General features: G+C 47.1%; 1 protein-coding gene across 2 annotated transcripts; it reads left to right on the top strand.

Annotated features, from left to right (window-relative positions):
- Positions 1–1,456: 1,456 nt before the first annotated feature.
- On the top strand, positions 1,457–6,412 carry LOC136456114 (DEAD-box ATP-dependent RNA helicase 40-like). 2 transcript variants are annotated; one of them, XM_066455897.1, is made up of 7 exons: positions 1,457–2,005; positions 2,101–2,169; positions 2,984–3,253; positions 3,481–3,831; positions 3,935–4,212; positions 4,679–5,005; positions 5,428–6,412. In XM_066455897.1, the coding sequence occupies exons 1-7, from the start codon at positions 1,577–1,579 to the stop codon at positions 6,074–6,076; spliced, it is 2,373 nt and encodes a 790-aa protein (XP_066311994.1). In that variant the 5' UTR covers positions 1,457–1,576; the 3' UTR covers positions 6,077–6,412. The 2 variants fall into 2 exon arrangements, with proteins under 2 accessions (XP_066311994.1, XP_066311995.1); XM_066455898.1 differs by lacking the exons at positions 1,457–2,005; positions 2,101–2,169 and adding an exon at positions 2,195–2,766.
- The last annotated feature ends 10,978 nt before the right edge of the window (positions 6,413–17,390 follow it).

Here is a 17,390-nt window from a genome sequence, read left to right as displayed (position 1 = left end):
AAGCTAAAAATTTCACCCCCAAGAGCCTTTCTAAATCTCACTCTCTAAATCATAATTTGGAAAGCCATTTGCATAAAATTTGCTTTCTATATCTCATGCACACTCTAGAAAGTCATTCTCGTCTTCTATTTTTTGCTAGCGAAAAATCCAAAATAGAAGATGGCTATATTTGGATGACTATTTAGAGAAACTATTGGAGGATAGTTTTTCACCAAAATATCTATTCATAGCATTTAGGAAAGATATGAAGAATCCCTTGGAGATGCTCTTATTAGACCTCTTGTTTGGATGCACTAAAGCTATCTCCTTAGAAAAAAACTAAAGCTAATTAATTCTAGTTATTTTTTAGCGCTAGCAATTAGCCCACGTATTCAAATAGGTCCTAAAGATGGCAGAAATGATGGGGTGATTAGTCGATAATATTTGGATAAAATATGTCATTAGTTTTTTTAATTATTAAGTGATAACAATTTTTTTTTGATAAAAAGAAGCTTTTATTAATTTCAAGCACTTCCAGCCTCTGCTTAAACAAGCACACAACCGACATAGAAATAGTAGCCCAACACATTCTAGTGGCTATCAATCCCTAAACTAGATCACCACCCATCCGTAAACTAGAGTTTGTGGAGCACATCTTTAGATGCTCTCACAACTCCACTTTTTTCCTCGAACGAAGTGCGTGGAGCTGAACCTGTTTGGCTAAAAAACGTAGAGCGGAGCTAAAAACGTAGAGTGGAGCAGTCCCAAACACTCCCTAAGTTCTAAGTGTAGCACCGCACAGGAATCAACTAGATTGCCAAGATGGAAATAACCATTGTCGGTAGTGTGCATATATATACTCGTATGTGAGATAAGATATTCTTCCCCAGCACGCATGCGCTTGCAGCGCTGCTGGCACACACGGCTGCCCCTACACTGTTCATCTTCTTCCCCCATCCACCTCGACCATTGCCCAGGCCACTAGCGCCCTCCCCGCCTACCAGCCACCCCTGTCGGACGAACCCACCCTCCCCTAACTTCGTCGGCGCTCGCCCCCGCCCATCCGGTTGTCCTACCTCGCCCGCTTGGTGGCGCCGCCTCCGCCTCGCTCACCACTGGCCAACCCGCCACCACCACCTTGTCGCGGTCGTCACCCCCGGCCGACCGGCCAGCAATCTAGAGCCGGGGAGATTCTCGAAGCCTCACCGGCCGACGAGCCCTAGCCCTAACCCTAACCCTAACCGCCAGCTCCCCTCTTCTTTTCTTCTTTGATTCCGGTGCGCGTGTTTTCATCACTGTTTGTGTTGACGAAAGAATTTGGGAGTGAACAAGTGCGGCAGTCGGAGAGAAAACAAACCCAGGTCTTGGGTGTCTTGGGCCACTTCGGTTGGACCTCTGTTGGAAAACAGTTCCAACCTCCAAGTCGACCACGACTCCGGAAGCACCTAAAAAACACAATAAAACGAGGGCACGGTGAAATTGTTTCAGGGCAAAAAGTCACAAATCCGAAACCCTCGCATCGTCCTGCCCTTAGCCGCCGCCGCCGCCGCCTCAGCGGAGCAGGCGTTACCGGAGACCAAAGATCCGGCCAGATCTGATGTCAGGAGGGAGTGCTTCATCCGGGCGCGCGGCCCCGCGGTACGCCCCGGATGACCCGACGCTGCCCAAGCCGTGGCGAGGCCTCGTCGACGGCACCACCGGCTACCTCTACTACTGGAACCCGGAGACGAACGTGACGCAGTACGAGCCGCCTATGCCCCCCGATAACCAGCTACTACCGCCCCCGCCCCCGTTGCCTCCCCCGCCTCCCCGGAGCCGCGACCGCCGCGACAGGTCCAGGTCCCGATCCCGATCCCGCACCCCGCCCCGGCGCGACCACAGGGACCGCGATCGCGACCGTGACAGGCGCCACGACGAGCACGCGTCCTCGAAGTCGGCGTCTTCCCACCATCAGCCGGCTCCGGTAGCCGTCGCCGACGATCCGTCCACCGAGGCTTACAGCCGCCGCCATGAGATCACCGTCACGGTATGAATTCTACGCGGCCACATCTCCTGCTACAATATTAGATGCAGCTCAAGCTCGTACCATGTTATCTGATCCGATCTCTCTTCTTGTTGCAGGGGGATAACGTGCCAGCTCCAATAACTTCATTTGAGGCTGGTGGCTTCCCGTCAGAAATTCTGAAGGAGGTATGATTCCGTGGGTGAACCCACCTAACTCATGATCTAACTCTAACCCTAACAGAGTCGCATGCTAGGGACCAAGGTCTTCAAATATGGCGAGCGAAATGGATCGTGAACATGTGCTCCAGTTGCCTGCTTGTTTCTCTTTATTTGTTTGATTGTGCTAAATCAGGGCTGGCTACGTGTACCGACTGCTTATCTCCATATCTGTGGCAGATGCGATATCTGCTCCGAGGTGGAGGTAATGTCGTATGCTGCCCCGCGCGCCCTTGGCCAATCTATAAGTGAGATGGGCTGAGGGCAGGTCTCGTTGATGGAGCTGCCAAGGTGGGTGAACGCCCGAGGCTGCTCGCTCCCTCCCTGGGGGGCTGCCCATGGCGCGAAGGGGCACCCACTCGCGGCACCCACGGTGGCCGATTTGTTGCTCTGCGTCCAGTTCTTGGAAAGGGCTCCTCGCATGGATGATGGGCCTCTTCTGGGGCTTGACCCATGGAGGTCTGGCCCAGGCTGTCAACGTCCATCCATATATAGGATCGGGTGGCAGCTGCTGGAAGGGGCCTCGTGGATCAACTATCCATGCCTGAGCGAGCCTCCACGGACTCTGTTAGAGCCTTTTCTACTTCGCCTTTGTCTGCAAGTCTACACATTGCGGGCACATTTTATTTGTACGGCCTTAAATTGTCCTCATGCATTGTCTTTATTTGCGCAACGAAGAGTTAAAGAGGGATATTTCTAATCAGATTTATGCACTTATATTAATTCTTCTGTTGTCCTTACTTTGCCCTTGTTTGTCGCTTTCCCCCCATTTTACTTTTTGTAGATACAACGTGCTGGATTTGCAAGCCCAACACCTATCCAAGCCCAGTCATGGCCAATTGCTATGCAAAGTCAAGATGTAATAGCTATTGCGAAGACTGGATCAGGCAAAACTCTTGGGTATCTACTTCCTGGATTTATGCATATCAAACGCCTGCAGAACAGCACTAGGAATGGTCCAACAGTGCTAGTTTTGGCCCCAACAAGGGAACTTGCAACACAGATTCTGGATGAAGCTGTGAAATTTGGAAGATCTTCTAGAATTTCTTGCACGGTTTGTATCTATTTTATTAATATATACAAATGGTCATGAATTTATGTTTGACCAGGATATTAGTGCAAAAAACATTTTAGGGAAACTTTAAACTGTTGACCAGGTGTTGAAGTTATATTGTGAATTATGATGTTGTACTTGTTGATCTGTTTCTAATGTTTGCCTCAGTGTCATGATCTCGGGTTATATTTTCATCGTTTGACCTTTTGTTCTTAATCTTCTTATAGTGCCTATATGGTGGTGCTCCTAAAGGTCCTCAGTTGAGAGATTTAGATAGAGGGGTTGATGTTGTTGTTGCAACACCTGGAAGGTTAAATGACATTTTGGAGATGCGAAGGGTAAGTCTTAAGCAAGTGTCGTATCTTGTTCTTGATGAGGCTGATCGCATGCTGGACATGGGCTTTGAGCCACAAATACGGAAGATAGTGAAAGAGATACCTCACCGTCGGCAAACCCTTATGTACACTGCTACTTGGCCCAAGGAAGTCCGAAGGATTGCAGATGATCTTCTTGTTCATCCTGTACAGGTGACAATTGGAAGTGTTGATGAGCTTGTTGCTAATAGTGCTATTACTCAGGTATGAGATGCATGAATGGTAGTTTCTGTTCTGTTCTTATTTCTCTTACACAAAAAATCCTACATTACATATTCATGTTATCCTATTTTCTTTTTCTGTGCAGCATGTAGAGGTCATAACACCCTCAGAAAAACAACGGCGCCTGGAGCAGATATTACGATCCCAGGATTCAGGTTCAAAGATATTAATATTTTGTACCACCAAGAGGATGTGTGACCAGCTTGCAAGGACACTCACCAGGCAGTTTGGAGCTTCGGCCATTCATGGTGACAAGTCCCAAAGTGAAAGGGAGAAGGTTCTGAATCATTTTCGATCTGGGCGGTCACCTATTTTAGTGGCGACTGATGTTGCTGCGCGAGGTTTGGACATCAAAGATATCAGGTTAGACTAACTTTCCATTCTCTGTTATGCGTATGCATGTGTGTATGCCTTTTGATTTCTAATGTCATGGTATGATGGAATAATGAAGAAGCAAATTAGATTGGACATTATTGACTAAAGTGCTTGTTAATACCTTGCGTGGACTAATTAAAATGAAGAAAGGTCAACATGTTTCCATGCGTCACTCATCTTCTTTGGAGGTTGCTGATGCATTACTTTTATGTATTGTTATTGATTTCCATATTTAGATGATTACAAGAGATTAAGAGATGTTTGGACCATCATGTGTCACCACTTAGAACTGCTGAAATGGTTGCAGAATATGTTACCTGTTGCATTGGTTATCTATTGAGATCCTAGTCCAGTTTGTTTCACTTTATCTGTGCCTTTGTGGGTCCTTTTTGGTCAGAATTTATATAAAAAATAGTGAAAAATAGTGAAGCATTTCTTGTTTTTTTTTACACAGGGTAGTGATCAACTATGACTTCCCCACTGGTGTTGAAGACTATGTTCACAGGATTGGCAGGACAGGAAGGGCTGGTGCCACTGGTGTTGCATATACATTTTTCTGTGATCAGGATTCAAAATATGCTGCTGACCTAATCAAAATTCTGGAAGGGGCAAACCAACGGGTGCCCTGTGATTTAGATGATATGGCTTCTCGTGGTGGTGGGCGAGGTAAGAAGAGGAACCGTTGGGCATCCCACTCTGACAGGGGTGGTTCACGTTCTGAACTGGATTCAAGGAGTGGTCGTGGCAGTCGTGGAAGGGATGATTATGGTAGCCGTGGCAGGTAAACTTAGTACCAGGTTTCTTTTATGTGAATCGGTGATTTGTCTGTTGTGCTAGGATATGCCATATATGCTGCATTTTTATAATTATATTCACAATGGCTTAGTAATAGTAAATGCACTAAAAAGCAAAGGCAGCATAGAACTTTTAAGATGAGGGGTGCAGGTCCCCCTCTCTAACTCCACTATCTGCACCACTTTGGAGAAACTTCAACCCTATTTGTTGCAATTGTTATGGACCCCTAAAAGTTTAGCTCAGTGTTTTATTTTTTGAGAAGAATCAGATAGGAGGTTATGATTTCAAATTAGTAATAAGAGTAGCATATCTGAAGTTTGTTTTTGTTTTTAGAAGAATCTGGTATGAGGTTATGATAATACTCAGTCCATATGCTGACCCTGACTGATTTTTTTGTGATGCTAACAGGTATGACTCTGGTGAAACTGATGGGCGATCTCGTAGGTCTGCTAGAGGTCGCAGTAGAAGCCGTAGCAGAAGTCACAGTAGAAGCCGTAGCCCAAGTCCCAAGAGGTCACGCCGTCATGAAGCTAGACGTAGCAGGACTAAGAGTCGGAGTAGGAGCAGGAGCAGGAGCTATAGAAACCATCGTGCTAGCCGCAGCAAGAGTCGCAGCCCTGTTGCTAGCCGTAGGCATGAAAAGACTGCTGCTATTTCAGGATCTGCTCGGCCTAACTCGGGGCATGCAGAGCACAAAAGCCCTCCAAGATCTCACTCTGTGGATGACCATGTGAACCACTCTGACCACAAGGATGACCACATGGAAGATGGGAAGATGGAAAGGGTTGATCTTGATCGCTCGCCCAGCCCACAAGATGACAAGTCTGCTCCATATAGTCCTGTGTACAATGGCAAAGCCAGTGGCTCGATGAGCCCCAATGTTCAGCCAGAGGCAGATGCCAAATATGTCAAACCTTCTGGGAAACCTGAGCCTGCATCTCCAGTGCGCCACAGCAAAGGCAGAGATGATGACGAGGAAGGTATCATAGACGAGGATGGAGAGATTGCTGAGGATGATCCACGTGCAAATGCAGCTGTGCAGAATGGTAATAACTGATGGAGAGTGGCCTGCATCTTATGTGACAACAAGCCTCTGTTATGCAAACTGCAGTCATTCCCATCTGGAAGAGTCCAGAATACAGAAATGCATTTGTGTGCCATTAAATGTCTCGTAGAACATATTCCTCTGCCATCTATATGAACCCAAACTGTTGATGCATGTCATGTTATGTTGTTAAACTTAATGCCATTGTTGTGTTATGTCTTACTGTTCTCGAAGTGATTTATGATAAAGTATATTGTCAGGTCTGAATTTATAGTTTATGACATTTGTCAGGTCTGGAAGTACTACCTCGGTCCCTAATAAAAGAATGTAACTATGAGTTGCGTGCCATGTGATTCATGTTTGAGTAAGTTTCTAGTTAATGATATTCACATTTATGTCTCTAAATTAATTGATTATGAAAATATATTTTGTAATTAATCTAATAGTATTAATTTGATACTATAAATATTTATAAATTTTTTATTTATAATTGGTCAAACTTGATATACTAAAACACGGTAATGTTCCAGAACTGTATTCTTTAGTATTTATGATATTGGCAGCTCCCTAGTTAGTGATATCTAGCATCACGAAACCATTTATAGCCTGTTGGTTGGCTGGTTTTTGCCCAGCCAGGCACGAGGTGTTTGGTTGCCCACATCCTAGTTGGAACCTGCTCCCCAGATGTAAGACAGTCCAGCGCTTTTCATTTGTGTTCCTGGAAGCTTGGCCCGTATGGTGCAGTGCGGAGTTTATTAACAATGCTATTGATATGTGATTAATGTGTATTAAGGCGATTAAGTGATATTAGTTTATTTAAAGTAGATTAATTAAGATATTAAAAGTAAAATAGGGACTACTAAATTGTAGTTACACAAGTTAAATAAATGTTAAAAGATCACCTGTTTTTCTATTTTAATTTCGTACGATACGGCTTCATGCAGGCATTAATCTTCTCAGCTAGGTTATATACATACAAACAACCAAACAAGGACAGCCAACATACCTCTGCAGTCTGTCTAGCGAGGGCCTTCCATGTGTGAGGCAGGCTGTTAATCTTTTTTCTGTTCATTTTTTTTTCATCAACGAACTTTACACGCTATTAATCTTTATGCTGTTCATTTTTTTTCGAAGTTACCCACCAATGTCTAGCAGTTCAATATGGATGTGCCCCCAAAACTTTAGTGAGCTGGCGTTGTTGGTGAGGCACCCAACTATTTTAGGCCAATTTCAGTGCGTGAGATGTTTTTTTTGTGTGTGTTTCCATGAAATAAACTGATCTTTGTGAATTTTTTATATAACTTCATTTTCGGAATATAGAAACCTTTTTCTGTTTCCTTTGTTTTTTCTATGAAATATAAACTGATCTTTATGAAATTTTATAATTTTTAATAAAATTCTTGCATTTCAAAAGGGGTCCTTATTCATTTTTCTCTCTAGAGCACATGTGAGTTTCTCGGGGTATGAGTCTCAAAGTAGATAATGTGTTGTAAGCCCACGTTCATTTTTTTTTTGAGGTCCTGCAACATATATAGTCCATTGAAAGATGGCATGACCATTTTTAGGTCTCACAACATCTGGGGTCCGTCAAAGATGGCATGATCTTCTTTCCTTATTGCTCTCCATCTACTGCACTCGAATTGTAGGGAACGGAGCTAATCCTTCACCAGTCAAACACCACCTGACCTTTCACAAGGGGATCCCCTCTATCTTCTCGTACCGAGGAAGAATTGACAGTGTACAACAGAGGATTTCTCATGCCCTGTCTAGGCCTCCCTCTCACAATTAGCAAACTTAGGCCTCCCTCTCACAATCAGCAAACCTACAAAGACTGACCTCCTGGCCTTGTTGGACAAGGTTGCTAGCTACTTACCTGGATGGAAGGCCTCCCTCATTAATAGACTGGCCGCTTGATCATGGTTCTTGTAGAGTTAGCAGCTATGAATCTATCTATATATTGATGGCTATGAATCTTTTAAAGTTGCTCATCAAGGCTATTGACAAAAGGAGAAGAGGTTTCTTATGGAATGGAAAGGACAAGAGCAAGCCAATTGTGGTAACTGTCCCATCTTTGGGGAGGGAGTCCAGCAACCTATATGGTACGGTGGCCTTGGTGTGCATAATTTAGAGAATCTTGGTTGTGATCTATGTATCCGTTGGCTTTGGGCACAAATAGTAGATATCTCAAGATCATGATCTGGCCTACCAATCCAAGTGCCAACAAAAATTGGGACCACCAAGTTTGCACAAATAGTTGGGCTACTCTGAAATGCAAATTATTTACCCGGTTAGCTGTCAACAGTAGGTGTTAGACAACTGATCGTCATGCTGGATTCCCATATGCTTTTGCCTGTCCTCTTTGTGATCAGGCCAAGGAAACGATCTAGTATACCCTCATCTCTTGTATTTTTGACTGACACATATGGCGCCTAATTTGTCAAAAGCTAAACCTACCAGATTTGGCGCCTTCAAGAACTGCAAACTGGTTCTCAAAGTTGGTGGTAAAATACCACCAAAAGTAGTCCCAAGGAACTGCACAAAGGTCTAAACTCCTTAGGCCATGTTCGGTTAACCTAGAATGAGGACCGGAACTATTTCCTGTTTACTCGCTTATACAAATTAAGCTAGTATTCCGGCTGGAATATTTCCAGAGAGTTCGTTCCTTGATAACCGAATGAGGCCTTAATCATTCCAACAAACTCGAAATTGTGGAAACGTCTTAAGAACAAGGCTAGTAATGCAGCCTTGAGCTGGTTGTATGTACATTTTCAGTTTGCCTATTAGCTCACTTATATAATAGTTATCTCAGTAAAACCCACTTTTTTTCCTAAGTTTTTCTGGTTCTTGTGTATAAGCTGCCGGTAAACTTTCAACATGCTTCTCTTCTCTCTCATCCCCTCTCTCCACCTCAGCCCTGCAACCCTCCATTATACTTGCTCTAATGCCTGTGTTTTGAAGAAAATCTAATATCCTTGCTCTAATGCCTGTGTTTTGAAGAAAATAGGCCCCAAACATTGGCCAATAACGGTAGCTTGTGGTGTATGTCAGGGGCTTCAACCCTTAGAGCAACTCCAGCAAACTACCTAAATAGTAAACACACTACATATCCTATATTTGGGTAGTGGAGGCAAACAACACACACTTTAAGCTATTAGACTACCCAAATTTATTGGCACAACAAATTCCTCCTTCCACTACCTACTTTTGTTAGGCCAATAGATGGGCACCTATTTGGTTTCTTCCCCACTCACGCCCACAACCGCTCGCCTGCGCTAGTTCTTTGTTGTTGTCGCCCCCTCGCCGGCCCCCTTCCTACACTGCCGCTGCCATCTATGGGTCCGATGAGGGCGGATCCAGTGTCCCCGCCTCTCTTCGTGCGCCGGCCTGCACTCGGCGCGGCGGCCTTGCTGAAAGGTCCTAATGGCTAGAGTGGGGTGAATACCCTATTAAAAATTTCAACAACAACACTTAGCAAACCGGTTAGACAAATATGAGGCAAAGCGAGTGTTGCGCTAGCCTACTAAAAATACAAGCCACCTACCACAATTCTAGTTTCTGTAGTCTCTATCCACACAATGGCTATGCCACTACACTAAGTTAGTGTGCTCTCAAAGGCTAACTAAAGAACCACACTAACCAAACTAACAAGCTCTCACGACTAGCTACACTAAAGAGCTTAACAACTAGTTTGCGGTAATGTAAAGAGAGAGAGCAAGATGGTTATACGGCCGAGTCAAGTAATGAACCAATCAATCACAAGAATGAATACCAATGAAAATCAATTACCTCGGAATCAAATGATGACACAATGATTTTTTACCGAGGTTCACTTGCTTACCGGCAAGCTAGTCCTCGTTGTGGCGATTCACTCACTTGGAGGTTCACGCGCTAATTGGCATCACACGCCAAACCCTCAATAGGGTGCCATACAACCAACACAAGATGAGGATCACACAAGCCACGAGCAATCCACTAAAGTACCTTTTGGCTCTCCGCCGAGGAAAGGTCATGAACCCCTCACAATCACCACGATCGGAGCCGAAGACAATCACCAACCTCTGCTCAACGATCTTCGCTGCTCCAAGCTATCTAGGTGGTGGCAACCACCAATAGTAACAAGTGAATCCTGCAGCGAAACATGAACACCAAGTGCCTCTAGATGCAATCACTCAAGCAATGCACTTGGATTCTCTCCTAATCTTACAAAGATGACAAATCAATGATGGAGATGAGTGTGAGGGCTTTGGCTAAGCTCATAAGATTGCTATGTCAATGCAAATGGCCAAGAGAGGGAGCTTGAGCCAGCCATGGGGCTAAATAAAAGCTCCCACGAAAAAGAGCCGCTGGGCTCAACCCCTCACTGGTTTCGGGGTGACCAGACGCGCCGGTCAGATCGACCAGATGCGCAGCACCCCAGCGTCCGATCATGGATCACCATCCACATGTCCCCGCTTCAAATGCTCACCACCCGATCCCAACGATCGAGTTCCCGCGCGTGGTTAAGTTGTGATCGGACGCGCTGATCAGCGACTAGACGTGCCCGACGCTGCGTCCGCTCACCAGCAAGCCCACACGCCTAACACTGTGACCGAACGTGCCGGTGTCCATGACAACATGGCATCGGGTCATTTATAGAGAGCTCCCCGAGCGCCATTTTCATGACCTGACGCATTCGAGGTGGCATGACCAGACTCAGCCCAGCGTTCGGTCCTTTGACTGTTCACCGTCCAAAAGTTTTCAACATAGCCTGAGCTTGCGTCACCATATGTCAGATGTGACCGGACGTAGGCCCTGCGAGTCCGGTCACATTTACCATGCTGTGTCCGGTTAGACACAAACAGAACCCGAGCACACCTACATTTTTATAAATGACCGGACTCACCACCTCAGCGTCCAATCATCGTGGAAGCTGTGTCCGGTCACTGTTTCACAGTGACAATAACCTCCTTCACTTCACCCACTTCTCCACCCTTACTCAAATGTGCCAACCACCAAGTATATCACCTTGTGCATGTGTGTTAGCATATTTTCACAAACATTTTCAAGGGTGTTAGCACTCCACTAGATCCTAAATGCATATGCAATGAGTTAGAGCATCTAGTGACACTTTGATAACCGTATTTCGATACAAGTTTCAACCCTCTTAATAGTATGGCTATCGATCCTAAATGTGATCACACTCGCTAAGTGTCTCGATCACCAAACCAAAAAGCTCCTATGGAATATCACCTTTGCCTTGAGCTTTTTGTTTTTCTCTTTCTTCTTTTCCAAGTCCAAGCACTTGATCATCACCATGGTCACACCATCATTATGATCTTCACCATTGCTCCACCACTTGGAATAGTGCCACCTATCTCATAATCACTTAGATAAACTAGGTTAGCACTTAGGGTTTCATCAGTTCAACAAAACCAAACTAGAGCTTTCACCTGCATCGATGGCTCCCATGGTGAGCTCCTCAGCGCGGTAGCGCTGCCCCGGCACGAGCTCCTGTGGGCGGAGGTCCACGGTGCGGGCGGCCTGCCCTCGGAGCGAGATCCCGCAGTGGAGGTCCCCGGCGCATGGCTATGGCAAGGACACCGAAGAGGATGACAAGTGGGTGTTTGGACACCAGAAAATCCGCCTCAAGTGGCTTCTCGTGTGGGAAAGGTGCAGGCGTGCCAGTGTACTAAAGTACACAAAAATAAAGAGAGGAATGGGTATTTTATTAATCAACCATGAGTTAACAAATACAAGTTCCTAAAACAAGATGCACTCCATAGCCTGCTAGCGGCAATCTAACTTGGGCGATCATGGTCTTCATGGTTCCTGGGGCCTCGGATGGCTCCCAGTTAATTACCCTCATGAGCTAACCCACAGAGTAACTCCGATTCTGTTGCTGTGGCCGTCGTCTTCAATCTTTGCTTCACGTCTCCATGCATGGTGTTGGTGTAGATGTGGGTGTCGTTGGCGTAAGGGCCTTGTCGGTCCATGAGCCGGTACAACATAGCTGTAATGTCAGCCATGTCCGCCTACGTCGTCCGCCTCATCGTTGTCGAACGGCGCATGGTGTCATCGCAGTCGCACTTGCATGGTTGGTGTAGCTTGGATTGCCTCAAACTTCTTCGGCAGCATCGTCGTGGTACGTCGTGGAACTTGATCACATGGAGTTGTGTACTTGTAGTTGTTGATGAAGACGGCGACGTCGTAGCGCTGCGCACGTGGCTTGTCGCTCCCTTGGCACCTTGCTTGTACATGCATGCGTGGCCAATACGTGCATGCGTGTGCACATACGCCTTAGACTTGCTTGCTTGGTGCGCTTCTACGTCAGCCATCCCCACGTCGGTGGGATCTCGCGTGGACCTTAACGGCTATTGCATCCTACATATTAGATGTAATACGAGATATGATTGAGAGATTAAATGTTAGATGGATACTCCCTCCATACTTAAAAATAAAGTCGTTTTGGACAGTGACACTGTCTCCAAAGCATAACTTTGACTACTTATTTTTATAAAGATATTTATCAAAAAGTGATATATGTAATTTTTTGTGAAAGTATTTTTCAAGACAAATCTATACATATGGTTTTCACATTTCCAAACTCAACAACTTAAAAGTTATTCATGATTTATATTCCCAATGTTTGATCCAAGCCTTGTCCAAAATGATTTTATTTTTGAGTATGAAGGGAGTATTGTCTTCTACGGCCGCCATTAATGATCATGGCCGGCACATGATGGTTACAAATGTGGCATCTGCTGGTGAGCGTGCGCTACATCGACATGCAGTCTTCACGAGGACCACGCCAATGCACAGCGAGTTAGCAACGGTGACCATAGCAGGGACGTGTAGACAAGGACAACGACCTTCACAACAACGAAGGTGCCGGCCTCCACAGTAGGGACGTGTGGATGACGGAGCTGGCCTCCAGCGCCATGGACGCTCATCGAATTGACCTCCTAGTGCATGCGCCTGCCCCCGCTCTTCATCTTGGTCTTTATCACCTTGTTCATAGCATCATGGCGATGGATCTACTAATGGCGGTTCTCAATCTTGGTCTTCGTCACCTTGTTCATCGCATCATGGTGATGGATCTACTAATGGTGGTTCCGATGTGACGTGGCAGACGATCGAGTTGGCCGCGCTGCCTTTCGTGTTGGCGCAACCAAAGAGTGCAGCCTCCTCCTATAGGTGTGATGCACAGAGTGACAGCCCGCACGGGTGGCATTCATCGTCGCGTATCACTGGCTAAAGACTCGTGAAGACATCCCCTGCGCCGCCCTCTTGATCATGGCATGTTCATGGATGGATCTTGGTCGGCGACCTCTTGGTGTGGCCGGCTCTTGATGATGGCATGTTCGTGGATGGATCTTGGCCTACGGCCTCTTCGTGCGGCCAGCTTGAATAGATCTCCTCCTCTTGTTCATCCTCATCGTGCCATGGCAGTGGCTGGGGCTTGCCCGGGCTGCCTCCGGCCGATCCGCATTGAGCCTCGATCTGCCGTTCCACACCGAGCCTTGATATGGATGGATGGCGCCGTGGCGGCGGCTTCCCTTCCTTGATCCAATCGGTCGGGCGTGATTAACCTCTCCCGTGAAGTAGTGGCCTTCTTTTATATAGGCCAAGGGCTAGGGCTTGTTAAGTAATATGCTGCTCTCCTCTATATGGCGCGGCAGGAGCAGGCGCTTAAAGGGCTCCCTGCTGCTGCACTGTAGACGCTATAGGGATAGACGCCGAAAGGCTCACCTGCCACACTGTAGCCACAGCAAGGGCAGACGCCAAAGTCAGCCCTACTGTCATATCTAGTCACTGTAGCAGCATGACAGCCTGACATGTCTGTGCACTAGGATTAGATGGGTAGAGTTGTATATATAGCTTCCCACTACAACTCAGTAAAGTGAGCGAGTTCAGTTTTTCTATCTCCTCTATAGAGCTCCGGCCAATACTGGTGCTTGTGCTCTGTGTGTGTGCGCTCTGTTCTCCCTCCCTTCTTCTACCTCTAGCCATAGCGTGTGGTCGGCAATGCCGTTGAGCGGTCATCTCACCCGTGTGGAAGATCCAGGGGCCAACAAGTGGTATCAAAGCCGTACAAGCGTTGTCGCCAGACTAACCGCTGGCGATAACAGACGGTTTGGAGATGGGCGATAGCAGCGGCACTGCTATGGCTACCCAGCCACGATAGGAGGTCGTCGCGCGCATGGTGCGGGAGGTTAGCGACACCAGTTGGCCGACGCTGACTCGCACCAACTATGGCGAGTGGGCGGTGACCATGAAGGTCAAGCTTAGAGCCCGATGTCTCTGGAATGCTATTGACATGGGCACCGACAATGAAGAAAATGACATGTCCACGTTGGAGGCTATCCTCGCTGCTATGCCAGCAGAGTACAGGGAGCCGTTGGGGCGAAGAACTCTATTAATGAGGCATGGGAGGCCATTGCAACGATGCGCGTCGGCTCCGACCACGTAAAGAAGGTGGTGGCCTAGCTACTGAAGCAGGAGTACACCAACCTTAAGTTCAAGGATGATGAATCGGTGGAGGATTTCTCTCTCCGCCTGCAGTCGCTCATTAGCAAGCTGAGAAGCCACGGCATCATCATCAACGAAGAAGAGGCGGTCTCCAAGTACCTCTACTCTGTGCCGGTGAAGTTCTAGATCGCTATAGGGTCAAGATGGCGGACTAGAGGGGGGTGAATAGTCCTTTCTAAAATTAATTACGTTGGCTAACCGAAACAAGTGCAGAATTATAACTATCGGTCTAGCCAAGACTACACCCCTCTATCTATGTTCTCTAGCACCTTCCAAAGATACTAATCAAGCAACAAAGGTGCCGGGCTAGCTAAAGCTCACCTAACCAATTCTAGGAGCAAGGTCACACAAACCTATGCCACTAGTACTTTAAGCAACAAGGGAGCTCCTACACATGCTAGTAAGCAAAAGCACAAAGCCACCTAATGCTCACTAGCAATGCTCAATAACAAGGCAACCAATGCCAAATTAGAGAGCGCGATTACTTAGCTACAAAAACTAAGCAATATGACTAACAAGGTTACACAAACCAAATTAGCCACGTAAGGGAGCTACTTCTATGCTACACAAGCAAGAAGGTAACTAGCAAGCTGCACAAGCTAACTAATTACAAGAGCAACAACACAAGCTCAATGTATATGAAAGTAATTGCAAGCTTGTGTAACGGGGATGCAAACCAACGGGAAGAACAAGGTTGACATGATGATTTTTCTCCCGAGGTTCACGTGTTTGCCAACACGCTAGTCCTCATTGTGTCGACCGCTCACTTGGTGGTTCGGTGGCTAATTGGCATCACCCGCCAAGCCCGCACGTCGGGCGCTGCAAGAACCTACCCCGGAAGTGAGGGTAGCTCAATGACACGCTTTACTAAAGTTGCTCTTCGCGGCTCCCGCGGGGCGAGCACGATGCCCCTCACAAATCACTTCTCCGAAGCGCCGCACAAGCTTCTTGCGGGCTTTGACGGGGACCACCACCAAGCCGTCTAGGAGGTGGCAACCTCCAAGAGTAACAAGCACCATTGGCTTGCAACTCGATCACCTAGTGCCACTCGATGCAACCTCACGATGCAATCACACTAGAATCGCTCTCTCACACAATCGAATGATCACTATCAAGTATGTGTGAGATAGAGGGCTCCCAAGCACTACTACACAAGCCACCAAGGCTCTAGTGTGCTCAGCTCTTCCAAGCTCTCGGCCAAAGGCCGACCATGGCTTCTATTTATAACCCTACGAACAAATAGAGCCGTTACCCCTTCACTGGGCATTTTTTGGGTCGTCCGGACGCTGCACCGGACACTGCACCAGACACTGCACCGGACGCACCGATCGTGAATACCGGACGTGTTCGGTCGCTATACCGGACGCGTCCGGTAGCTGCCAGACCGCCACGTGTCCAACCGTTGCCTCCAATGGCTCTCTGACAAGACAACCAAATGCTTAGCATGAAACGACCGGACGCTTAGCCGCTGAGTCCGGTCGAGTCCAGTAAGTCTCTAGGGCCGACCGAACGCGTCTATTAGAAACTAACCGGACGCTGAGCCTCAGCGTCCGATCAAGTACAGTAAGCACCCACTAACAACTGGACACGTCCGGTCACACCAAACCGGACGCTGCCAGTGTCCGATCAACTGTCTCACCGAACACCGTCTTTGCTGATTCACACCGGACGCGTCCGGTGTGGCGACCGGACGTGTCCGGTCGCTGAGTACGTCGCCAAATACCGGACATGTCCGGTCACCATACCGGACGCGTCCGGTCACACTATGACCAGCGCGACTAACTCGTTTTCACCTCCAACTTCTTCACCCTTGCTCAAATGTGCCAACCACATGTGTTAGCATATTTTCACAAATATTTTCAAGGGTGTTAGCCACTCAACTTGCCACAACAATCGATCCTAGCGACGATGCAAAGTTAGATCACTCGAGTGGCACTAGATGACCGATATGCAAACAAGTTTGCCCCTCTTGATAGTATGGCTATCTATCCAAAACCCGGTCATAAACTTCTCTACACACCTATGACCGGCAAAATAAAATGTCCTAGGTTATACCTTTGCCTTGCGCATTCCATTCCATCTCCTCCAATGTCGATGCAACACATGCACCAACATGATCAACAATGCTATGATCCACTTCATATCATCACATGATCATATTGGTTCATCGATCTTGACTTCACTTGCTTTTCACTGTTGCCTTCATCCATCGGCGCCAAGTCTTGCTCAAGCTTCACCGCCACATGGTCTATCGCTCCAAAGCCTCCGACTTGCCCTTCACGCTTGCAACCGGTCCATCAAGCCAAGTCTTGTCTTGATCTTCTCCACCTTGATCACATGACTCAATGTCATGTCTCATGTGCAATGAGCTCCTTCATCATCACATGTGTGAGTTTTGCAACATCTCTAAGCCATTTTCACCTTCATGGCATATGTTGCTCACACACATGTACCTATGGACTAATCACCTGTGTATCTCACATAAACACAATTAGTCCACCTAGGTTGTCACTCAATTACCAAAACCACATAAGGACCTTTCAACCGCTCTCTCCATAGAGACGATGCTGGACTTATCCACCCTCACTATTGAGGATGTGACAGGCCGTCTGTAGGCGGTGGACGAGCGCATGGAGCAGGCTATAGCAATGATGGACATCGGCAAGCTGTTGCTGACAGAGGAGGAGTGGGCTATCCGAATGAAGAAGTTCGGGGAAGCCTCCTCTAGTCACGATGACGATGGCAAGCATCATAGCAAGGCTTCTTCAGAGAAGAAGAAGAATGTCAACCCCAATGCCTATCGGCGCTGTGGGAAGAT

The sequence above is a fragment of the Miscanthus floridulus genome, chromosome 6 (assembly GCF_019320115.1).
Source record: "Miscanthus floridulus cultivar M001 chromosome 6, ASM1932011v1, whole genome shotgun sequence".
In the NCBI taxonomy this organism is placed as follows: Eukaryota; Viridiplantae; Streptophyta; class Magnoliopsida; order Poales; family Poaceae; genus Miscanthus; species Miscanthus floridulus.
This window is presented reverse-complemented; position numbering and strand designations above follow the sequence as displayed.

Bases quoted from the DNA above. Each gene is read 5' to 3' on its own strand.
- LOC136456114 (XM_066455897.1), top strand. From the start codon at position 1,577: ATGTCAGGAGGGAGTGCTTCATCCGGGCGCGCGGCCCCGCGGTACGCC. The intron at 4,213-4,678 runs GTTAGACTAACT...TTTTTTACACAG, and splicing joins TTGGACATCAAAGATATCAG to GGTAGTGATCAACTATGACT. The intron at 5,006-5,427 runs GTAAACTTAGTA...TGATGCTAACAG, and splicing joins GATTATGGTAGCCGTGGCAG to GTATGACTCTGGTGAAACTG.